Source organism: Toxotes jaculatrix, chromosome 19 (genome assembly GCF_017976425.1).
Source record: "Toxotes jaculatrix isolate fToxJac2 chromosome 19, fToxJac2.pri, whole genome shotgun sequence".
Lineage (NCBI taxonomy): Eukaryota > Metazoa > Chordata > Actinopteri > Toxotidae > Toxotes > Toxotes jaculatrix.
In genome coordinates, this window is record NC_054412.1 from 11,899,105 (window position 1) to 11,925,526 (window position 26,422).

Genomic DNA, 26,422 nt, shown 5'->3' on the forward strand with positions numbered 1-26,422 from the left:
AGTCAATACAATCTTCATGAAATTTGACATTTAGTTTCATAGTGACACTGACGTTAATGCACTTAACGTGTAATTTGGCACCTACACATTTATTAACATCCAGGACCTTGCAGCTTCCATGTACTTGGTATTGACAGGAATAGAGAAAATAAAGGTGACGGGTGGTGTCAACATCCCTCTACTAAAAAATATATCTGAAGACAAAGAAGAAACACAGTAGTGAAAGAACAAGACAGTATATATATTTTTTTATATTGAGAACATTTTTGTTTACAGTTGTGGCTACCAGTGAGAGTAAAGCTGTTGATAGGTTGGCACTGATTTACACTTAGAGGCTTCAAAACATGCCGAGACGCAGCTTTTTAAAAATAACTGAAGCTAACAGTAATTAAAAACAAAACAAAAAACAATCGAATGACATGACTTATAAAACAGCGGGATATGTTCATTTTGTTGCCTGCCCTCCACGAACGTCACTCAACTTGCAGCAAATTGTGATCAAATTAGCCACTTCATCGAAGCACCGTTTTTCAGCTAAATCCTCTGAGATGATTGGCACAATGTATGTACAATTCACAATGAACTGAAGGCCCTAAGAATGCTCCACCATCGCTCACCCAGAAAGAACACGACAAAGAAAATCAGATGCAAAATTTGTAAACACTTTCCATTTTAACTAAAAAGTCCCCTAAGCATTATGTAAACAATGATAAATGTTAGTCCATTTAAACTTTTTGTTCTATACAGCTTAGATTACATTTGATCTATTTGATTACAATAAGCTATGATGATAAAGATATTAGTAAATGTTCAGAATACTTAATTGCATGTACATAATATAAAAAGTGACATTGTCATAATTTTTTATGTTTATTTTGTGCAAAATGCTTTAGTAAACTATAATTTGGCATTTATGAGAAACCTTAAAAAATTGGTTAAAAAAAATAATAAAATCACAGATGGATTTAAAGAGCCCCTTGGGGAAAAAAAAAATCTCCACAAAATGTTTAAAGTTATGCTCAAGCTTCCACTCAAACATTCATCTCCACCTGTAATACTGTGCAAAATGACGGGTTCAGCAAGTGCAAGCAGCGCGGCCAAATCAACCATCTCTCAAGTTCTGCAAGATTCTAGGTAACACCAGCTGACACTGACATTTATTTTTAGTTTGCCCCTATGTCGTGGTGGATGACAAGGTAACCCATAAGGCAGGAAAAAAAAAAAAGTAACAGTTAAGGCATCAGACAAGGCTGTATGAGTGACTGTGCCTCAAACGTAAGCTGAAAACACCACTGGCATCTTGTTAAGATATTCACCGACTTGGCACATGAATAACATGGCACACAGAGAATGACTAACAGTATAAAAACATGACATTTTGGTATATAGCCAAGCCAAATATTGATCTTCCGTACAAGTAAGTAGGTGCTCTGAACAGTTTTGAGATCAATTTCAACACATTCGCTGGACCCGGGGTCATTTCCAGGACTATCCACGTCCAGTTCTGCTGTATTGTCACTAGTGCCAGGTCTAACTAATACATTTGGCTCTCTAGTTGGAAAGGAACATGCAGCCATCGGGGGAAGAATCCAGGATCTAGCAGATTTTCTTCATGTAGTTTATAATATATTAATTTACTTTTGTACCGCAAGGATTTAACTGCACTACAGAACTTCACACATACTGTCCATGAAACAGTAATCCATGTGAATGAAACTGAAGCAGGAATTTGTCAGTCACATACAGGAAAGCATCCCTATTTGAGTACCTGTAGCGTCACATGCTATTGTACTGTATGTTGCCACAAGTTTAACAAAATGGGGACAAAGTTTCAAACGAATGTGATGATTGTAACTCAGATACTTTTAAGCTTTTAAGAGTCTAAAAGAAAGGACACTGTCAAAGATTAAACGAGAGCTTAAGGCAGCGATTTCTCCAGGAAGAAGCTACAATCTTGCAGAATCGGACAAGTGTGTGTGGTCCGCTCGGCTCGGCTCAGCTCAGCTCATAATCTTTGTCATCCCAGTTGTTGACAGTGGAATGAAGAGGGGAGGAGGGAGAATAGGGTGAGGGGTGTGGGGGCGGGGGCGGGTGGTGTTACAGGTCGTCGTCCCCGATTCCCTCGAAAGCATAGTTGCCGTGGAAATCATTGCCACTGATGTCGTTTGCTGAGTTGGAAGCGCTGATCCCTCGGAGGGACACTGAGCTCAGCTTGGTCTAAATGGAATAATCAATTCTATAATTAACACTGGACTGACACAGATTCTGTTCCAGCTGCATTTTTTTTTAAAGAAGCTCTATACATCACAAACAAAATTCAATCCAAAGAGACAAATACTCACTGAGAGTTTGACAATTTGTTCACGGTTCGGGTCAGGGGAGTCCTGCAGCAAGAAAAAAAAAAAGAAGAGGAAAAAAAAAACAGAATTAAATGAACCTGCACCTGAGATCTACAAGTCCAAAACAAAAACACACTCATGGCATGTCGTCCTGTTTCTCACCAGCAGAGGGGGAGATTTCACAGCTTGCTGACTGTCTGTTCGGTGGATGGAGCCGTTGTGTCGTTTTCTCAGCATCTGGAAGGTGACAGAAAACAGTACAAGGATACAGTTAATTGTGAGGTTTGCTTTACATTTTAAAGCAAACCTAATTATTATATAATTATATAAAAAAGATGCTGGAAGATTCTGTAATGTATTTGTAATGGGAAATGTCTGTCCAGAAATTGTGTAAACCACATTTTCTTACATAAAATATGGGAGAAATTGAGGATTGAGTTTTTAATGTTGTCCTTATGAAACACTTTTTTTCTTAACACAAACCTTTTTTATGCTTCCACCTGACTTCTTCACCATTAATTCATCCACCATGGACTGAAGGCAGATACTCATCATTATAGCCTGAAACCACAGAGTGAAAGTCAGTAAAAACAGTAAAAACACAATCTCAGTTTACTTTAATGCTTGTTGCCTCCTCTTACCTGTTGACTGGTGATGGTGACCCACTGGAGGCGGTCCTTGCTCATCAGATACTCGAAGGCCAGCTCCAGTTTGACGTCGCATTTGCCTGAGCTGCAGGGATTGGTTGTACCGTTGGCTACTGGGACTTGCTGCAGTGTTGGACAAAAAGTTGTTTTTTTTTTATTTGGGGTTTGGCAGAAATCATCAGTCATTATTATTATCATCCTCCATACATACAGTTCTATAGTGGGCTTTTTCCTCCCTCAGCCCTTTAAGTGGAATATTTTATGTTTTTATTTATTTTACTCCGCGTACGTTAGCAGCTAAATCACATTTCCTATCCTACATCTCCTCTCCTTAAGCAGCCATTCTTGATGTTGCATCACAAATGACAGCAGGCCAAATCTTTACAAGACACATGCAAAGAAGGGAAGAAATCTGTACTAATACAGAAATTCAAAAAATATCTTCAAAAAAAAATGTGTGGAGCTCAGCGACACACACAGCTCCCTGGAGACGAGCCCTCATTCCTCATTTATGAAGCCTGAGCTCTTCACTGAGACAGTTTCCTCTGGGCCAGAAACTAGCTGTACCTCCCATGCAAGCCACACACACACACACACACACACACACACACACAAAGATAACATAAGGAAGGAATACAGACAAAAACAAAGGTCTGATACACACAGACCCACAAGCTAACTGTTTATATGTGTTCTTCCGGCTGTGAATTCGAGATTGGGCTACCGGGGGGGGGGGGGGGGGGGGGTGCAGTGCTGCACCAAATGAGATGTTTTGAATAGTTCGCTGGGAAGGAAAGGGCTCATTAAAATGACTTTGACCTCTGAGAATGAGCTGAGGAATTAATCACCCCACTGGACAGCGAGGGGGCTCAGTCTGTAATCAGAAGAGCCGACGTGCATCTTAATTTGAGATGTGTTCCCAATGTGTCCAGACATCTCTGTGCAAATGAACTTCTGGAGAATCATAAAAGCTTCTGTGATACACATAATAACTGCTGCTCGAACCCTGCTGCAATACAAAAGTGAGCTGTTTACCCCGTCTCTATTTAATTGAGGTCTTGCGTCTGTAAACGCTGGTCTTTCAAATGGTGGCTGAAATAATAAGGGCAGAGCTGCATGTAATGCTTTTCTGAGCCATTCACAGAAGTGAAAGTAGATTGTTCCAGCTTTCAGAGGAACTGTCTCTTCGAGACGACTGACTGGGTGAAAGCAGACAGAATTGCGTTTTCAACTGTGTGGTGCACGCTGGTTTGAACTGATGCTAAAAATTTTTTCTTCCGAGGCAATTCTGGCTGACAATTATGGAGATGTTTTATTTTAGCCTTTAGACAGGGGATTTGTTCTGGATTTCTTGCCAGCTAAGAATGAACAAAAATACAGCTGTTATCAGAGTTTCCTTCCGCCATTGGTTTAGTATCATTGCACTTCCATAGAGCTGGGGAGAAACAAAAAGGAACGGTCAAAATTGGTGCAGCAGTAGCTGTGAAATCCTTTTAGACTTCAGTATGTGTCCAAAACCACTGACAACTACATTCCCCACAATGCAGCTGGATCTGAAACTTCCTTAGACCAGTTAGTAACTCAGACTTTGTGACAAAAATGTTAAGTTTCAAGCTGAAATGAAAATTTCCTCTGGAGCCAGAGGTGACATTATAACCACAGGCTGAGTGGTATACTGAGTAAACTGATCTTCAAGTCTCAAATTGGTGAAATGTCCCTTTAAGGTTCATTTATTCTACATTGTTATCATTCCCCATTCTCCTGTTTTGCTTGGCAGGAGTCGTGTTTCCGCCCTCCTGTGTGGTGAGTTGTTCGTTTTGTTTTGTTTTGTTTTCCTTTTACACAAAGGTTCAGCTGAATTCAACGGTCTTGAACATTTCCTGGAAAATAACAAATAAGGAAATGTTTTCTGTTCTTTAGTTCCGCTGACAGTGCAACACGCCGCATTCATTAATCACTGAGAACTGCACCTAACATGCGTAGGCCCTGATCAATCCATCACTGTCATCTGCTGAGATGAGTCTGATGAATCCTGACAGCATCTCAGTTACTAGGTGACAGTCTAAACAGCAGCTCCTATTAAACACGTGTTTAACATAAGTCCTCTGGTCTATGAAACAGCACCTCTGCTCTTTCCTTTCCCTGAAGGTCTCCAAATTTTTATTTTCAAAAAACTCTTAATTTCTTATGTTGTTAGCGGAGCTGTATGGATGTGTTTAGAATAGGCTGTGAAGGTGCTTTCTTAGACTGCCATCAAATTCCCCTCCTTTCCAAAGGACAATTATCAGTTCAAATAAATGATGCTGCTGGATCGATAAAGCACTATCCTTGCGTGGGCTACGTGTTTGGGTAATTGGACTGATGAAGATAGATGGTGTGGCGGTCAGCACTTTTAGCGAGCAGGAGGAGTAAAAACGAATGCTTGGCAAGACTAAAGACGTTGTGTTTGCGGTGCAGTGGTGAGAGGAGGTTTGTAAACAAGCGACTTTGGAAGTGCGGGAGCTCTTGTTGGTTTGAGACGGGGCTCCAGCCAAATCTGCTGCATCTCTGCTCTGCCAAGTCACAGTCTCCTAATAATGTGGAGGGATTCCAGCTCCAGTGCTTCAGAGATACAGACATGCCTGAAGGTGAATTTGCTCACCCTCGTGCTATCGCACACGCAATTCCACTTACAGAAGACGTGACTCGCCAACACCTCATGCGCGTGACCTTGAAGCTTCCCTCCTTCATCTGTTCGTTGGGCAGCTTGACGTGGAAGTTGAGCTCGTTGTTGCCGGCGCTGACGATGACTTGGCAGCCCTTCTCAGGGAAGTCGGTAATACATGGGTCAAACTTGATATAGCCGTAATACTTGAGCGTCTGAGCTAGATGGATGAACTGGAAAGAAAGCATAACAAAACAATTTCAGACCACTAACTGTGCTTAAAAAAAATTATCTGTCTCTGTCTAATCCCTGGGGAAGAAAGTCTGAATTCTCCACTGGATTGATGTGATTAAAAATTCATATCATGGGAAAAACTAGGCTAATTGCATAACAGAATGCACTAGAGGCTGTATTCTCTGCGGTCTACAGATCTATCCTTAGACAAAGACATTTCTGAGTATGGGTTGGATTCAAGTTAGATGCTGTGGAGGCAGAATAATCTGGAAGATGCCCTTGCTTACCTCTTTCTTGGAGCCTTTCTCCTGCAGTGATTTGAGCTGCCTGTGCTGGTCTTTGTTGACGAGTATCCAGCCTCGCTCAATGTCAGACACTGTCTGGTGAAGCAAAAACAAGAACTGAAGTTCATCTTTCTGCACAGATGAACAAAACAAAGCAGGTTTTCGTGTTTCCTTTGGTACATGTGGGAGAAATCACACCCTGAGCCCTTCATGTAAACAGCGCCGCTCAGCAAATAATTACACAGAAACGTGCACAGATGCGCATGCTTGCAAAAGCTATTTATTTTTCTTTCATTCCCTTTTTTAAACGTCCTCTCTGCTACGCAGATGCACCAGTCAGCAGTTCCAGATTTTAATCAAACTAGCTGCTCCAAAAATGCTTAATACAACAGATCACAGCTGTCGCAGCAAAGGAAATCCGCTATTAATAGGATCACACAGGGCCACAAAGAGGTACAGGATCCCAAGGTGCTGCAAAGTCAAAACAAGCTGACACCACTATCAGATAACGGAGGGGCCCGGGGGACCAACAAAGGCATTTGGCAGCCCAGGGATGTAGCAGTTGCTACACGATTTAGTTTTCGTGATGTGAAGCTGGTTCTGTGCAAGCTCCATAAAAACACAACAGATGTGCTTGGTTCCACACCTCAAGGACAATTTAATTTAAAAAAAAAAAAAAAAAAAAAAAAGAAAATGCATTTTTTACGACCACTGCTACAGTGGTGAACTCTCATTACTCTACCTAAGTAATGAAATCTCTTACCTGGGCGTATAGCAAATTCAGGCCAACTCTGCTGTCCATCACATCACTATCGTATGCCATGTCCCAATAGCTGCAGAACGAAAAGGCAACAACCAAATTAGAATTAATAAAGCTGCACAATTACTATTGACAGTGCCAATTTTTTTTTTGTTTGTTTGAACAGCTTGAAGAGACTCAGAAAGCCTGAAACACACTCCAGAAAAATACAGTCATATTTGGCTTTTTTTCCACACGGTATATCCTCTCCTATAGCTGTCTGCGTAGCAAGCAAACAATTTATCTCAGATAAAACAAACAAATGTTTTATAACCCGGCCTGTTTTCAGCTTTGTGACAATGTATTTTCCAGATAGAATGAAAAGGTTCAGTATCACTGAGAGAACAGTGTGAGTAGCAGTGAAGGACAGGTGGTCTGCTGATGGTGATGTGGATTGTAAGTGTTGCTGATGTGTGGGTGCCGGAGGACAGACTCAGGAGCAGAATGTGATGTTAAAAAAAAAAGAAAAGAAAGAAAGAAAAAGCATGAATTCCTGTCTAACAGTTTAAGGAGAGGGATCAGATCTGGGTTTACATGAAAGTGCCACTAATTTGCAAAAAAAAAAACAAAAAGTGTAAAGAAAAGTGAGGAAAGATCACATCTGGCAAACCGATCTCTCTTACTTGAAAACGATGAGGTCAGGATTATTAACCTCTGAGTTAGCACAGCACTGAATTTTTTATCCTCTTTTGAGCTTTAGCTAAATTCTCACTGCATTCATGCCCCCCCCCCACCCCCCAACACCTTAGTGCAGGCGTGAAATTTAACATGTTGTAATTGCAGGACACGGGGGTGTTGGTGGATGGAGAAGTTGTTGAAGCAGACGTGAAGCACGCTGCCTCGCCACATCAGAAATTCAAAGCAGGTTAAAAAGGAAAAAGACAACGGGGTGAGAGTGAAAGGAGGAGGGAAGGAAAGGAAAAGGAGAATAGAACTCGTGGAAGCAAGATGTGTATCTCTGTGAGAGCTTTTTTGCAGCTTTAGTAGCAATTAAAAGTGGACTGCAAGCCCCTGCTGAGACATACAGGCTGTGTTGTGAATTGTCTTGATGCATAATGAAATTGAAAATGTCAATTAGCCCCAGTTTTGCATAAATATTTAAGTGCATACTGCTGCTGACCTACAAAAACCTCCAATACTATTCATATTCCTTCTTTCATTTCACCAATGCTTCGGAGAACCCTGTCACCAAAACGGTTGACATGATGTAGATTTAGTGTTTTTGCTGGACAGAGAGCATTTCCTCCATTTTTAGCATGCACTTTTAGCCTGAACCTCCCCTGGACCTCAGACACTGGGGGTCTGTTTTTCCTCCTACTCCACTTGTTAGTTCTACATTCATTCTTCCCTCACTGCTCTACGCTCCACAGTGAAACTAGGTCAGGAGGACTAAGACTTTCCTTGAGGCGGAAAGAAAGTAAACATCCTGTGTACCTCAGTCAGCAGGGGGCAGGGTGACGAAAGAAGAGACATGAGGAAGCAGAAAGATTTTATGTTGAAGAGAGGAGCAGTCACTAACTTTAAACTGCAGGAGGAAGTGGTATTAGTAATTTCCATTCACAGAAATTGTTTGGCTGGTCCACCAAAATAGGTTTGCTCCCACCCAAGTAGGTTTTTTTTTGCCTTGCTTTTGTTTTTTGTTGGTGGGGCATGAAACTCTTGATGAAAGATGCTCATTTCCCTGCACAGGCAGCCCGTGACCACCTTCCCTCGTACAACAAGCAAAGCTGCACTTGGGCATTTTTATCTGTGACTTAAAACTGCTTTCAGAAAAGATAAAAGAAACAGAAATAACTAGAGGATTTTTCTGTAAAACCAAAGGAAATATGGTTAAAATAAACCATATGAGCTACAGTTAAAAAAAAAAGGTTTTGTATTTCATGTAGTTTGATTTGTTAAAAAACAAGGGATTAAGTTTTTTAACAGCCCTCTCGTTTCGGTGGAACAACCCATCCCCCTCCCTGCCTCCAATGTCAACCACCTGCAAATTTCTCAACCTATGGGAAACACTGAGCACACAATCTAATACAACCATCGTCACAAAATATGACCTTTGTGATGTTTTCTATTTTCTAATGAGAATGTGTTAGCAACGTGGTGATTTGTCTTTATGGGAATTTTTGAGGAGCCAAAAAAAAAAAAGCTTTTTTCACATATGCATGTAGTACTCCCCAAGACCTGTAAACAGACTTTGCTGTGTAAAATCAATGGAGTGATCAGTGGCATGCACGCTGCAGCAGGGCTGGACAAAATGACCTAAAGTTTATACCAATATAATGACTTTCATTACAATAAATGTAATTGCAATTCTTTTTTTATCTAAAGGTGCTGTGCTGTTGGCTGCCTGGTTAATTTAACTTCTGGTTAGATGTCACTGGTTGTTGTAGCTATTGTGACTTTATAGACTTTAATTGAAAATTGCTATGTGAGTAAATTTAAAAAGGTGGGGAATTCATTATGTAAACTGAAAAATACATTTTACTAACCAGCTCCATGCTGCAGCAGCATCAGAGCTGTATCCCTGTCTACTCCCTGACTGTCAAATGTGCCTCCTGTCTGGTCATGATAACTCCTGTCGGTTAAAAAATGTCAAAACAAATGGTAAAACAAATGACTCCAGTCTCTTCTCCAAATTAAATGCCACTTTGTAGACGATGGTGACGCCAGATAAGAAGCCTGTAGTTAGGCTAACTGCTTTCCTGGCACATTAAGAACAAGTGCTTCACTGTAGATAAGGAATGAAATGAGTAACACCCAGAAAACGGAGTGCCTTACTGATTTAACTTACACCAAGTACAGCAGATGTAGTGTGCACATACTGCTTAGCAAAAATGGAAATCTGTGCGCATTAATGGATTAGATAAACAACACATGAATACCCTGGACAATAAATCAGAGCTACGATTACAGTAGATGTGGATGAGAGCACTTTGAATTTCATCGTGCACTTCCAAAAGTCATAATGTGAGCAGGTGGTGAGTACCTTTTCCGTAGGAGTATGTGAAATTCAGAGGTCCGCAAGCTGGTGATGGATACGTAAGGCAGCTCAAACTCCTGCAGCTTCCGCACAACTGAGAGGGAGACACAAGAAAACACAGAGAGTAAGTAACAAGTGTAGCTAAAGTCCCAAGGACATTTGGATAATGATGCCAACAACAAACAATCGGGGATGGGAAGACTCCATCTGGACAGGTCCCAGCAGGGTAAAACTTTTTGTATGTGTATGTGTGTGAGTATTCAAATGTGGAAACAGATAATGGGCTCCGTGTGTGTGTGTGTGTGTGTGTCTGAGCGTTTCTCCATAATCTGCAGCTGTTTCATTGCAGCATGTTCCCTCAGGAGAGTGAGGACGATCTCAGGTGCTTGTTGCTGCTGCTGCTCCTGGGTTGTCAGGAATCAGTAAATGTGCACAACACAACAAATCCTAATGTCTGAAGAGCATTTTATTTTGCCACTAGGTTTGAAAAAGTATGTTTGTGTACTCTTTATGGGCAGAGAGGCCATGTACAAGAAGCAGAAATACTACTGGCTACTTTGATGTAGGAAATCTCTGCAGGAATAATAAAAAAACACACATATGAACTGAATGCCTAAAATGTTTTGAAACATTCCTCTGCAAACTAAATTGTCAGTGGGGAAACTGCACACAAAAAGAAGAGCAGCACTGTTATCTCAAACCACGTACTGAGTCCTCTTGACATGTCTTTGCATATTTTACAGCATATATTGATTTACAGACAGACTTCTGGGAAACTTGCTGCCCGTCAGTAAGGAATTGAATTCTTCTAGCTATCCTGTTATGTCAATACTCCCACCACCAAGTTTTGTTTGATCCGCAGCCTTCTGCGTCGGATTTATTCTAGTAGTCGAGTCATATGTAGCACACGGCCCTTCTCTTTCATACCACTCAGATTTTCAGATTTAAACTGTGCCAAGAATATACAACATGCCTGTAATATTTACAGATTCCTCCAAGTTCACCTGGCACCATTTTAAACCTGGAATGGATTTGGCGTGAGGAGCTGGGGGGGCGTTTGGCAGGTGGGACTGAGGGGGGGATTTGACCCCACAGGGCTGTGATGGAACGGAAAAATGGACTGGAAAACTGAAACATCTTGATGTGGAAAGCTGTTCGCATGTGCTACCGTGGTAATCCTTGTGACAACACATGCGGGTGCAAATATTCTACAATGATTCCCACAGTTACTTATAAACAAACAAGTGAGTACAAACAAATATCGCTGAGTTATCATGTTTACCCCACACGTTGAAGAAAATAATGTTAAGGCAATAATCAACAATCATTGTCACAAACAAGCACCTTCAGTCTCACACAGGTATATATCCTTAGCACATACCGTACATTTACAGGGCTAAAGAATAATGCTAACTGACATGCAAGATCCACTTTTGTGGGGATTGAGATTCGCCATCTCAGTTTCGAGGAGGTCCTGCATGAGGAAGTTAAAATCCCACCAGATGACAGTAAACTGTTATGGTAGCACAGTGGCCAAATTAAATTAAATTAAATTAATGCACAAACATATCCAACATACATAAAGTAGGTGGGAAAAACAAAGTTGCAGCATGTCAATCATGTTAAACCTGTCCAAAATGGTATATTTTTATTTTTTTTTAATTAACAGTGCATCATCCTTCTGCATGGAGTTTTAGTTTAAATTGCAGACTAATTTTTTAAATCTCTTCTTTACAAAGGAAAAATTACTTCACTGAGCAGAATGTGATGCATTTTGTCAGCACGAGTGCCAGATATTAGACACACAGCACAACAGATATGTTCTCAACTTGAAAACACTGCACACGGCCTGGTGTACAAGCTCAAGCCACTCTAAACACTGCACAACTGTTTTGCGGGAGCCAGCCAACAAACACACAGAGCCTGGCTCCCACTCAGCTTCCAAGCACCTAATAAATGAATAATGCATTCTAGCCAGAAATACAGTGGGAACAAGATTCAGCTCCCATGGAGCAATGCAGCTCTTCTTCTTTAATTAAACTACAGTGCATCTCCAAACAGGGAGACAGAGCTGAGCTGCTGGACTGTTGCCAGAGCAGTTCTTTACGCTTCATTGTGGAAGATTTAGAGTAAAAGAAAACTAAAATCAAGAGCATAACATTACAGTATATAATTCCCTTTGGTTTACCAGAAAGTTGTTCTAAAGTGAAGCTTAAAAGTTGTAGCCTTTAATCCCTAATCCTATCTTCCTCTGTTTCCCTGTTTGTAAAAATAATTTGTCCTCTAAGTTCTGTGTGACGTGTGTGTCCTCTGAGAATGACCTGATAAAGCACTTTATATTTACATTATTTGATAAAAGAGCAGAGGGTGCTGAGCATTTAGTTTGCTTTAATAATGAACATCCGTTATCTGATGGTTTAGCTAATACAGCATTTTTCAACTAAAAGGTTTTTTTCTTTCTCGTTGCTATTTCTATTGAATGACAATTCATTTAAGGCGTTATATGGAGCACACTATCTAATATTAGCAAAGATAGGGAAACGTCTCACATACACGAGGCCAAATTGTTTTTCATTCTTTGTACTCCTTTGTTTCTTTTAAAGGTTTTGGTGTTGACACTCACATGTTAAACCTCCGTCCGCGCCCTCTCGAATGAGGAAGAGACTGAAATAACCAATGAGGTCGTCGGCAAGTTCAAGCGTTGTTGCAACAGCCTGCAGGAAGGTGAGAAAGGAGAGAGAGAGAGAGAGCCAGAGTTCATTGTCATGGTCAAATTCAATTAATTTTGTCCTTCATCTGATTTTATGAGAACTGAAGATGAAAATGATTGAAAAAAGGAGAAAGCAGAGACTGAAAATTAGAATATGGAGTTGATGGATATAACCACAATCAAAGAGATTTACCATTTCTACAACACAACCAACTGTAAAGTGACAGATTTGCATTATACAGATTTATATTGACTCCTTTAGGTTTAAGAAAATTAATGTGCTTTGTTTTAACCTGCGTGAGTACAATTTCATTTATCAAGTATTAGCTTTCTTAGTACCACTTTTCCTTTAACTTGGTCTTAAACTCCTGTGACACAATTGTTATAAATGAGAGAAGAGTTGTTGAATTTCTCAGAGCACACCAAAAACACACACACACACACACACACACACACACACACACACACACACACACCCACACACCCACACCAACACCCACAGCGTGAAACTCTGTTGTAATTGAGATATTTTCCACTCTGAGATCTGCTGTGGCCAACAGGGGTTTTCTGTGGTTAAACTTTGATCAAAGCACTTTAGACACTAAGTGTTCTAACAATCTTGATTTATAGCCAAGGACATCATGATGAAACGTCAGCATGTTGACTGTGATGAGCTCTTTTAAAGTGCGTGCTGTTGTGGGTTGTGTGTGTTTTTATGGTCAGTGAAAGGCTGAGGTGAAGTGGAAGTACTTAAAAGGTTTGGCCACTACCTGACCTATAAAAAAACTCATGTTAAATATCACCAAGGTGCCTGACTGTTGTGCATATTTGCTCTGTTATCTCATTATAATTACAAATCCTGTCCTTGATGCGTCAACTTTCCTTGTCCATGGCCTTGTGAGCATGACATTAAGTGTCTTGCTTTGTTTTGTCTCCTTCCATCTGACTTTGTTTTGTTTGTACATTATCATTCTATTGTGTCTTTTTATTAGATAGATCGAAGGAGCCCGAACTTCATGAAGTCCTTCAGGCACTGCTCTGGTGAAGACTATAGAAATGAATGTGACTTAATTTGATCTACGTTATGTACTGTCTACTGAGCCCACCGAGGAGTCTGCAGCATTATTGCTCGCCTGAAGGAAATCCCAGGTGTCCCGTCAGCACTGTTATGAACAGCAGAGATCGAATGCCTCCAGTTAAACAGACACGAGGATGATAACACAGTAAAAACCTTTCAAGACCTCGGATAACATTAACCTTATCAAGTCCTCTCGCAGAATGAATTAGAACTACATCTTACATTTTCCAGCTGTAAACCTTATTATATTAAACAGGATCATTTACTATATGTACTTGTGCTTCCCCTGGTAGACAGTACATTCAGTAGCACCTTAATCACACTTTTCTTTGTTTGTTTTTACACATTAAATTACAAATCTTTACAAGCTGTGGGTTGGAGACGGTGTGTTTATGCTCTCTCTTTAACGGCACTTACATCAAGGACGTCCTCCGTCTGATCTGAGGTCAGAATGTTGACTGTAACCTTCTGACCGTTGGAGAGGCAGATGTCTAGAGCAACATCTTCTGTGGGAATCTGCTGCGTCTCCTGTGGGAAGGACACAAAACATAACAGGCTTTCCTTTAGTTTCATGGGTAAGCTACGTGTTTTCATTCCTCGAGTCAACAACAAAATCTCACCGAGTCTCATGGGAAGAAAAATATGGGCTTGTCAGAGGGAAGCTGAACTTCCAGCAGAGATAAAAACAAAACATACAAGCTACCCATTTCAGAGTTATACAAGTGTTTTTAACCCCATCATACTCATAAAATCAAATCAAATGTAATTCTTTCTGCACCTTAATCCAGTGAGGGGTCAAGATTGGAACCTGTTGCATCAAGTTAATTCACCTGGGAAGGTCGATTTTATTTTTGCCACACAAGAAAAGTCTGATAAGATTTGAGTCAGATGGAGGAGACACAAAAACAAACACTTGGCTACTTGATGAGGATTGTTTTAAATGCAACAGAAAAAAAAAAGAAGTCTGATAGGGCAGACAACGAGGACTGATTAAAGGCAAAACAAAATCATAAGCACTAAAACAATCTTGAGTAAGGAATGGAAACTCTCAATGTGAAATGTTAATTAACTGTAAATTCCTTAACAAAAGTAGAAGCCATATTAACGTTTAGCCATCTGCAATTACAACTTTTACATTGACTATCTTGTCTCACTTGTAGTCCCTGATGCATCTTCTATATAGTGTCAAAAAAGGTGACACTATATTCTCAGAGTACAAAGTGATGCCTTCTCTTGTCTGACCAACCATCCAAGACCCAAAGATATTCAGTTCACTATCATAGAAGAGTAAGACCAGAGAATTATGACATTTTTTTCTTGATTTAAAATAATTAATCAATTATCTTAATTGTTGCAAGTTAATTTTCTGGCAATATACTACTTACTACAGTTTAAGAAGTCTCATCCATTTATTTTACTGCTGTCAGCTCACACAGAAATGAAGGCAGCTATTTTCATTAGCACTGCTCGGTTCATGCCTTAAGTGAACAAGGCAGACGATGGAACAAAAAAACCCCACAAAATCCATGAATAACAACTAAGGAAAATAAAACAGAACTGCAAAAACCTATGAATATTTCAAAACTCTCAGCAGTAGCTTCTGAACTGATAATAAGAAATATGAGATCTTAAACTGGATAACCCCGGTTTCTCCTGTCCCCAGGCAGTCTCTCACCACCTCTGCTAAATCATCTCTTATCCTGGCTGTTTCCTCAGCGGGGGGTCTCCATGTACATCCCTGCCACTAAAGGTGCAGATGAAATGACAGCACCAGGTGGCAACTCATCCCCTATTCTGCACCTGCTGTCCTTGCAGTGCATACTGTATGTGCTGTGGGGGGGACAGAGTCTAATGAGAGAAGAAGACAGAGAAGGAGAAGCAGAATGGGTGTGACGTGGCTGCAGACGGATGAATCCGTCCATGAAGGTTATTGGATTTACAGCCATCCTGGCAACACAGGTCACAGCTTGAATGATGATGAATCAACCCTGTTGCCAGGTCTGAATAAGTTATTGACACACCATCTGTTTTTTTTTTCCCTATGATCAGGCAGCAACAACACAACATGTGTTTGTGTTATTACATCCGCTTCAGTTAGGAATTTGCTTGCATTTTTAGTACTGCAGAAAGAGCTGTTTGGCAAATCTCGTGGGGATGAATCATTGGGTAGCTGACTTTTTTTTTTTAATGATACAGTGGTTCAAAAGGATCCAGCACCCACACACGAGGCACCTATGCTGTAAAAGGTTGCTCTCCCCTCAGCTTCATGTTTGACGCAATCTTTTCACTGATTTCTATATGCAAACAGAAACTTGATCTGACAAGTCAAGTGATTTACAAGTAGAGATGACACACTGTAAGATTATGGGTATGTGCTGCCACAAACTGCGACACGCAGTAACAATACAGCTACCTCACTCCACCACAACGCCAAAAATAATTACTAGCCAGGCAGAAATGACTGCATCAGCCTTTTGGCTCAAGGAGCAAAGGAGCACGCCCTGCTTCCTCACGGGCCCTATTGACCAACAGAAAACAGCCTAATGCAGGTAGGAGGGGGGGGGGGGGGAAACAAACAACTACAAACCTGCTGTGCTTTCCTTAAGAAGCTGTTGAACATCTCACTGGCTCCAAGCAAAGGATCCTGACGTACTGTAAAGAAAACATAATCAGGAGAGAAATTAGATACACCAAAGAAGCAGATTACAAAATTAGCTCGCTGTTCAGTGGAAGGAGCAGCGGAAGTCAAAAAGAGATGTTTGGTTTTGAATTGATAACGCAGCAATTCGTTAAGGGTCTTTTAGTGGACGTTATGTAAACATAAACCTCCTAAGGCAGTGCCTTTTCCCAGTCCTTTAAAATTTTCCTCTTATCATGCAATTTGATTTTGTTTCCTGTGTAATGGGTTTGACCTTTCAAGACATTAGTGGAGGAAGTTTTGCTTGCAAAAAACTGCAGGGAGGTCAGTAAAAAAAAAAAAAAAAAAAACGCATTAACTTGTTATCTGGCATGGGTTCAATTAACTGTAAATTATTACAAACCAGTTTCAACATAACGCAGTCCCCAGATTTGGTAAATAAAAGACGAGATGAACAAGTCTCATTTACACTCCACTGATGCAGTTTCTCAGTTTTCAGAGCAGTGCATTTCATTATCTGCATGATAGGTCTGTATGACTACAGTTTGACTGTGTGTGTGTGAGCCTGTATGCTATTGTCCTTTTACAAATTAGTCTAACCCTTTGACAAAATGTGAAAGTTCTGTGAGCCATCTGCGTCACAGCAGATTGTGTTTGTGGCAGTTCATTTTCCATAACTATGTAAAAAGCCATGATGTAACCAAACGAACTTGTAGCCAAGAACACCCTGTGTGCGTATGCTCCCAGACTATGAGCAAATACACACTCGAACAACGCTTCCTTGTTCAGCTGTAACTGCCAGTGCTTGAGAGGATTAAAACAAACCCTCTGCATCGCTGCCAGTTCCACTTATTCATGTGTGTATGCAGAAAGCTCACCCTCGACCTGTTTACAAAATTTAGGCAATACGCTGAAAAACCTCCCCAGCTGGGACATGAAACTCCAGTTGGCTTCTTGAAAATGACATTAGACTTGCAAAAGAAGCTTTTAAAAACTGCCATGAGGGATATTTATTAAAAAACAAAAACAAAATAACTAATGCTTCACTGCTGCTGTAAACACAACAAAGAATATGAATTATTCTTTATGACATTCAGTTTGTCCCCAGAGGAAGTAAATCATCAGTAGAGGATCAAAACCCATATAACTTTTAAAAAGCCCTACCAAGTCTGAATTCCTGAGTAGGGATTTTTTTGTCATCAGGTGTGTCAGCATAACTCTGTCTAGCGAGGCTTTCCCAGCTGACTCTGTGCTCAGCTCATCAGTTCTTTAGTTAAAAAAAAAAAACATTGCTGCTTTTATGTGGCATGACAAGACCAGTGTATGGCTGGACTCCCCGCAGACACAAAGCCAAGTCATTCTTGTGATTGCTGTGGAGAAGCAAACATTTCAAGGAAATTGTGTTTGTGCACCAAAGTTATGCTGTTTCTAAAGCAAAGTCTTATTTGGCTCCATTTTTCTCCTCGCACGCCACAAAAAAAAAAAAAAAAAAAAAAAAATCCCCCCCCATCCTTTCAAGGGGAAATAAATTGTCACGGATATGTGAAATGTGAACTGCAATTCAAAGAACAGTATCCAATTTAGACACAGACAAAAACAACCACATTGTAGCTGGAATTTAAATTCAGACAGAATTGAAGCGAAATGCAATACAAGCCACGAGTAAAAAGTCCTTTCAGTCTGAGTAACTTACCAGCCTGCATGTATTTCTCCAGCTGTTCCCGTCTCTGTTCGACCTCAGCGGGAGTCAGTGTGAAGATCTTCTTTGGGGGGAAGGCAGGCACCACGTTGCTGCCATATTCTTTTTTTATCTGTTGGTGCAAAACACAAGTTGTGAATCTAAACAGAGCTTTAGTTTTGAAAGCTACACAACCTGTATTTTTCTAAATCTGAAATTGAATATTTGAGAAGAGTCAGGTGGTTAAATTAATGGCTGGCTAAAATATTATATTTAGAACATCTGTGAGAGAAGATTTGTTTGTGCAAGTTGACAGGTTAGAAAAAAAAGGTTACCAGCTTCTGAATGCAAGTATACAAATCATTTGTTACCCAGCTGTCACACAAGAAACGTCTCATGTTGAAGAGGCAAAGAGCTCTCCCAAGGCCTGCACAACAAGACTGCTGTGCTACATAACAACAGCACTGGTTACAAAGTCCTAAATGTTCCCATGAGCACCAGTGGGGCCATTATCAGCAAGTGGAAGAAACATAATTCCACCATCAGCCGGCCATGCACAGCTCCTGAGAACTGACCAGACCAGAGAAGTCAAAAGATCGGTCAAAAGAGAAGCCCAAGAACCAAGGATCACTGAGAAAGAGCTCCAGAAAGACCTGGAGGCAGAGGATTCAACTATCACAGTTCTATCACGATTCTGTGAATTTCTGGGAGTATGCAGTCTGTTCAGACGAGACAAAAATCCTTTTGACAACAACACCACAAGCCATATTTGGAGGAGAAATAGCTCCCTAAAAATACCATACCAACAGTGAAGTGTGGACATGGAAGTATCATGATATGAGGCTGTTTCTCTTCTCGTGGAACAGGCAGACTCTGTATTATTAAAGGAAAGATGAATGGAGCCATGTACCAGGAAATTATTGAGATGAATGTGTTGTCATCCAACAGGATGATGAGGATGAGACGCTGTTGGACCTTCCAGGAGGACAACAATCCAAAGAAGACTCTCAACTGGTTCCAGAGAAACATTTGTGGAAGGAACTGAAGATCAAGATTCAGCAGAGGGCGCTCTAAAATCTTTGAGATTCAAAGACATTAAAGTCCATTTGGAAGAGCTGAGCAAAATCCCACCTGAGCCCTATGAGCGATTAGTTTCTGTCTTGAAGCTGTCTCCACCAAGTATTAAATAAATTTCAGCTAATGTGTTCAATAATTTTTCCCTGTGTCATTCCTCTTTATTAAACATAACTTTATTTATGAACCTTGATGTTACCATTTCTTTAACTGACGTATTGAATACTTATTTCCCCCCACTGAATGTGGGCTTATATGATTAAACCTATTAAGCTGAGCACAGAGTGGCAGTCTTCAGAAGTAAAGAGTTGCAGATTCATTTTTTCTAAGAGGTACATTCATACTGTTTAAGATGAATCACAGGTTTATTTTAAGCCCTGCTTCAACGACTAGCTGGTGGAGTTTCCGTGCATAACGCACACGCACACACGCACACAGAGAGACACATCTGGAACCCTGAATGTCTAGTCATTCCAAGTTTACTTTGTCTTCCAGCTTCTTGACTCATTTCTTCCCATTTTGTATCATCTAAAAGCTGGTAGCTTTGAACTGTGGAGGTCTTAAACTCAGACCTCACAAATCCAGAATCACGCATCAGAATGTGGTTTCATTTTAACCTGCATCTTGCTGCAGGCAAAAGCTTTGCATCGCACTCATCATTAGCAACTCACAAACACATTTTTTTCTCATTATGGAACACTCAGATCCTGCACATATGGTCTGATGAATGCAGGCTACAGAGGGTACCAGAGGAAGAGAGGTGATTTTCACCTCAACATACTGCCCTTTTGTATTTTCAGTATGCCAGAGGCAGCACTGGCTACACATACAAATCAGCTCCCTGGGCAGACACTGAGCACGGGTTACAGATTCATCAGAGTCCCCCAAATCTGAAATAAAGCTGAGCTCATGCAGCTTGTTCCAAATCTTTACAGAAGAGTAAACAAGAGAAGCAATTAACATTCACATTTTCTCAGCAATAACTGAGTGGAGTCTGAGCCTTGCAATCACCAGACTGTTTTGGGGTCATGTGTACGCCACAGGAAGCCCTTTGGGGTTCATGCTTAAAGATTCGAGTGTGTCCTCCCCACACCCTGTTGCCAGGCAACCGCAACTGTCAGACTAGATAACACAGACTTGAGGATGGAGATAGCGAAGTTTGGCCCTTGCTCGCTTACTTATTAATGTGTGAAAACAGGAGACTGAGCACTCCTATAAAGGGTTTAATGCCATGGAGCACATTTTATAGCACAAAGAGGAAGTCAATCAGATATCAAACAACTACATCCACCTTTAACAAACAATACCCGTGCCTCTTCAACATGAGACATTTGTTACTAAAAATATATATCAAGCACTTTTGTGGCTGTATTTATTTTCAACCAGTCCAATACAAAAAAAAAACAAGCTGATGCTGAAAGCACTAATTGCTTAATAACAGCTCTAACAAATAGCTGTGGCTCTGTGTGAAGTTTCACTGAGGCAGAGACCGAAAAATGCCTAAGACCAGGAAACTCAACGCTTTCCAACAACATTTCTCTTTCAGATTAAGTTTCTTTTCCCAGCAGGTGAAGTGAAAGAAAGGCCAAGAACATTCCTTCCATGTCACATACCCCCTCCAACCTCCTCCACAATGCTGCCCATTTACATGCAACAGTTTGAACTCTGAGAGGGACAACAGCACAGGACTTCAAACCATCATGACTGTGATTCAAAGTGACGGGAGGCTGGCTTATCGACCGTACGACACAAAGACGAGTGAAAGGTCACGTTAGGTGGATGTGATGGCATTTAAACAGCGCCACACATGCAGCACCGGTCACTTCTGGTCTAAAGCTGGTTGACAGCAGTGGGTATATCGGGGTGGCTTATGCCTTACCTGTTCATGGAGGCCAAGGAGTTGACTGTAGCGTACTCGACAGTGCAGGACACCATTGACATGGATGTTGTAGGCCTGTGGGGACAAATTAGGACACTGTGTAAAGGCCTGACATATTGCAGAGAGACTGAACTTCAAACACTTGTAGCGATCCATCTAAAAGAAAAAGCTTATCAAAAGACATGAATCAAAGCTGGAATCAAAGACATGATTATGTCAAAATAAAAGAATAAGGGATATATAGGAAGCTGTTAAAAGTGCATATGGATCGAAATATAACAATAATATCCTTTCTTCAACTACAACTCCCATAAAATGAAATTCTTTTCAATGCATCAGTCCAAATTTGACAGTTCTTCAAATGCAGTGCAGAGGTAAAACCACAACCGCTAAAAGAAGCCACGGTTATTAACATCCTGTTCCTAAGTTTCAATGCTGATTTCCCACACCTCAAAACAGCCTCTGTCCCCATCCATGTCATCTTACCTCACCACCAAGTGTTTTTTCTCAATGTTTGTTTTCACTAGGAAAACCAAACAAATGAAGTGTAAATTGGATTCAATCAAACATACCGACTTCCGAACGGGAAAACAGAACCTGCTTCACATTTTCCAATCAAAACAGCTGCCTCTTGCATTACGCAGAAGCTACCAAACACAGAAAGTAAGGAAAGCAAAAAATCACATGGGGAATCTTTAATTCTCTCTCTCAGACACCCCTAGTTTGTTTTGACAGGCGCTATCACTGGATACTCCTCCACAAAACCACCATTTGGAATCAGCAGTCCAAATATCTGCTTGCAGTCATGTTTAGAGCCAATCGCAGAAAGTAAGTAGTCTATTTTTCACGTCAGATGCCTCATTAAATGTTGGGAACGACAGTAAACGCCATGAATAACAAAGTGATACTTTAGTTATGCCCTGAGGAGGAGAAAAACTTTTAAGTTTACTCAAATACAGACTCACTCACAAAACAGCACCCTTGAACTGTAAAAGTATACAGTGTTTTTCACAAGGTACCACAACTCTGTTTAACCACCAGTCAATCCTGCCACTCTAAATAATAAAACTGCCTTCAATTTTTTTTTTTCTTAGAGAAAATGGCTTGACACAGAAACTTTTCCAGCACAGAATCTACTGAAGAGAATTCATGTTCAAAAGCTGCTAAAAGTTTGGCTAATGTTGTGATTGAAAACATCTGTGGCTGCAATCAATTCCTAAAAAACAAAATCATTATACGACATATGAAGATTACCATTCCTTGGTCTTGTTTGTCACAAGTTCCTAAGATTGGATTTTATGACTGGGTTATTTTGATATTGATAGTAGTACTTGTTCCTTCATTTGCAAAGAAATATCTGCTTCCAACAGACTGTGTGCAGCTCTGGCCAGGGATGACAGGAAGTGAGATCTGTATGCTTGTCGAGGAGACTTCCCGTTTGGGTGTCAAGGCACAAACTGTCAGTGCTTTAATCTCCTTCCCCTTCTGGCTCAATGAATATTTATGGTCAACATGTTGGGTCATCTGTCAAAACAAAAGGAGTCTTGAAGGCTCCTGACCACACTGCTGAACATGCCACCGCTGACCTACAAGAGCAATCGATAGAAAAAGAGCTAAAGTATAAATCAAAACTTGCAGAGGGAAAGTGAAAGGCTAAATAAAATTTAGAGGAAGGCCAATGAATGAACTGAAATATGAGCATGTCGGCAGTATCCAGGCAGGAAGGAGGGATGAGTATGTAGAATGTCTTGGTAATGCAAAATAAAAACCAAAACCCAAAAACCCTAATTTTTTTGTGAACTGAGTTCAACTCAGGGACAGTTCAACAGGGTGCATGACTTTCTCTGAACACAACCACAATGAACTCTTGCTCTGCTGTACATTTTGATCCCAATCGGATTTTCGCTGGGTCAAAAACATTTCAACTTAATGAAGAACCAACATGGATTAAAATGTAATCTAAATGTTTTGGAATCAAAGAAGATACAACCAACATCAAAACATTGTCTAAATGTTTGTGACCTAAATATCCAACTGCAATTGAAACGTTATTTAAATATTTTTGAAGATCCAATTGGGATCAAAACGTTGCCTATATGTTTTTTGACGTGACAAAGATCCGACTGCGACCGAAACATTGTCTATTCAAATTTTAAAAAGTTGCAGTTTGAAATCAATGTGCATGCGTTACTCTTTTCATCACTGCCTACATCCAACAGGCCTGCACCCACCTTCTTTGCACATAATATGACGCATGTGTAGGATGGAATCAGTTTCGGTTTTGAGGAATCCTAAGATGGGTGCTTATTTGAACACGTTTTGAAAATCATCCATGTCTCTACGTTTACACATATTTCTCACTCCAAGATGCAGGTCGATAAACACATGCTGTTGTGCACAACATCCACGGTTGGTAAAAAAAAAATAAAAACAAAACCCAGAAACAGATTAACTTGTTCAAAGTCCTAACTTGTTCCTCACCCAAAGCAAATCAGTCACCATCACTTACAGTAGAACAAAAGTCCATAAAAAAAAAACATACTAAAACACCAAGTGAAACACAGGGGAGGATACGCTGAGTCTACAAGACAACAGGAAGCGTGAGCGCTCTACACAATCGTCTGTGCTTGCACATGAATAACTCCACATTTGAAAAAATGCAGTCCTTGTTATTCTAAAAAGCCCTGTGCAAACTCTGCAGATTCTGTGGCCTACTGGTTCCAAGGTACACACCACATCTCTCAGCATTATAATGAAGCAAAGTCCCTTCCTGTGAGCTGGTTACAGGAAGGTCACAATGACAGTCACAGGACTGCCAGCTGAGAGGTGAAAAGCCATCGCTTTAAAGTTCCCACTGCAGTACAGGCTAAAAATCTGCTCGGCCAGGTAGGAACGAGGCAGAGGTGGCACCTGAAACGCTCTTTTTTAGAAACATACTGATTTTCAGAAGCTACAATTGGAGTTTGCTGAACAAAGTGATAATAACACTAATTTATATTCCTAAATTCCTGCACATAAGATACTTCTCTGGCTAAAGTATCTAAGTTTATATCCAAAGCTAATTTTGAACATGTTTGTTTAGCAGTGACATTGAACACATATTCAAATATTAACAAGCTTACTCTACGATTTTTTTCACATCTTACATGGAGTCAAGATGTGAAATAGTAATTTGCAAGTGTGTGACAGTGAGAACAGCCAGTGTGATATAATATCACACTGGCTGATGTTGCAAATGTTATATGAAAGAGTCAGGGAATATCAGAGTAACAGCATTCATCTATAAAGCATCTGCTCCAAAAATGTTACACCAATTATTCTATGACTGTTGTTTTAGTTCGTATCACATTCATCAGTGACAAGAATTAAACTTGAATCCAAGCTGTTCCCTAGCAACATAATGACTTTTATTCATGGACAGGGCTTGTTTATAGGCATGTTAGAAGACGTACATTCACACCAATACTGTTGTCTGAATCATTAAGGAAAAGGGATTTTAGAGATGACAGTAATTCTTTGGAACAATGCTGCCTCTGCCACACATTAGCACAACGTATCCTGACTGTGTCTGTGACTGGAGCTGATGGTTTGCGAAATCAGTGTGAAACATCCACAAAAGCTTAAAATGGTTTTTGTCTATGATGCTTCACTGTGGTTGTCCTTGACCAACCCCCATGAATTATACCCTCTCAACGCTACAGTGAAGGTCTGCCAATGTGTCCAGGCAATGCAAGGCGTAGCACCGTTCAAACACAACTGCAATTCAAAAGTGTTTCAGATACCGAGTATGAACCAACATTTAAAAGACAATGAGAAAGGGACCCGAGTGAACTGTTCAGCAATGCTGGCTGTATTTTTTCTCTAAATAACATGGAGGATTGCAATATCATAACGGTAAATCTGAAATGCTGACTCAAATCCTTAAAAACAAAAGGGACTCTGTTGTGTTGAAGGTGAGGCATCAAGAGACCGGGCCACACTCAAGTTTCCTCTGATGACTCTGACAGTAAATGACATGTCAGTAGAGCCAAGTTTGAGACACAGCACGACGCCGCAACATTTTTATGTCCATCTTACCACATCTGCCATGTTAGACAAAGTTCAATGTCAGATAACATGATGAATCACAATGAAGGCCAGGGCTTTTTTTCCCTGTTGATGCTCCTCAGTGGTGTCACAGAAATATATACCGTTTATAGAGTCCCTGGCTTGTCCGAGGACAGTGCACATGAGGTCAAAAACACTTTGACTCAACTCCTCAACACATTAATTGCACCTGTGATATAAATCAGCAGTGTGTGGTCTATGTGAGGGTACAGCTGATTTTTATTGTATTATGGCAGTTGTTTGTCCTGTGCTGACATATCACTGTTCGTGCCATCAGATCATTTATAACAGTACAACACATAAACTCGTGCTGCATTGACATCAGCCCGACCTGTAGTCAGCTTTAAACAACACAGGCTAAGTGAAAGCGGGTTAAACAAAACAAACAAAAAAAATCCCCCACAAAATTATCATGCTTACCACATATGTTGATCCATTTTCTCCCGAACGAACCTCCGTTTCGGGTATGGAAAAATGCATTTTTAGCTCGAAACACAGGCTGCTGCTGCGAGACGACAAGTCCTCAAACGCCACCACAGCCTACGATGGAGAAGAAGACACCACAGTTTCCCTCAACACAAAGTCCACTGCAGTGACTGTCGGCGGTGACTACAGAGGAGGAGGTGGCTCTCACACGGTTCATCCACTGGTTTCTAAGTCCGGGGAAAACGGTGCCAGGCCGGGGGAGACTGCTGACGACTTTATTATCTGGACAACAACTCATGTACCAACTAGCATTCGCATAAAACTTCTCCCACGTCAGTGTTAAACTTTTCTCACTGCCGTCCCCGCAGCAGCCATGTTGCAAGTGTTAAGTAATTACACCTTCAGTGCTGGCGTAAAAATATTTTTTTCACGCACTTTTTTAAGTAATTCACGGTAATTTAAAACCACTCACTGTCAGAATAAACGGGCAGTTCAGTTCATTTGCGTAACCAAGATGAAGTTTCGGGATAAAAGGTGCAGTTGGTTCCTGCAAACCCCACACCGTCGCAGAGCCGTTGGTAAAAACCTTTCGAAATATGAGAGGGGACAGTTGCACTTGTTTTGGTTTTGCTTGTTTTTTTTCCCCCCTTTCCCCTACGTTTACTGAAGAAAAATGTGCTCGGCGAGGGCGTACATGGATGGATAAAAGGTGAGAGAAAACGCAGATGTACCATCAGCGACAAGCCATCCTGTGTTCAGTGTATCTAGTGGCCCATCAACGAGCGTTGCAACGATCCTACTGGGTTAAACCATCTCATCTTCAGCCGGGGGAGCTCCGGTCTTTACGGGTGAAGAAAAATAAGAGAACACTGGCATAATTTCTGTCACTTGTTTAACAGTTGGAGATA

General features: G+C 40.7%; 1 protein-coding gene across 2 annotated transcripts; it reads right to left on the bottom strand.

Annotated features, from left to right (window-relative positions):
* Window positions 1-220: 220 nt before the first annotated feature.
* snx17 (sorting nexin 17) lies at window positions 221-26,264 on the bottom strand. Of its 2 annotated transcripts, none has more exons than XM_041063814.1 (16): window positions 25,723-26,264; window positions 25,509-25,628; window positions 20,982-21,056; window positions 18,044-18,161; window positions 16,300-16,364; window positions 14,130-14,240; window positions 12,548-12,638; window positions 9,931-10,018; window positions 6,912-6,981; window positions 6,152-6,244; window positions 5,660-5,863; window positions 2,981-3,109; window positions 2,823-2,900; window positions 2,502-2,576; window positions 2,343-2,384; window positions 221-2,217 (listed from the first exon to the last, which is right to left on the bottom strand). In XM_041063814.1, exons 1-16 carry the CDS (start codon window positions 25,810-25,812, stop codon window positions 2,098-2,100), a joined length of 1,569 nt encoding a protein of 522 aa, XP_040919748.1. In that variant the 5' UTR covers window positions 25,813-26,264; the 3' UTR covers window positions 221-2,097. The 2 variants fall into 2 exon arrangements, with proteins under 2 accessions (XP_040919748.1, XP_040919749.1); XM_041063815.1 differs by having other exon boundaries at window positions 25,987-26,258.
* Between the last annotated feature and the right edge of the window lie 158 nt (window positions 26,265-26,422).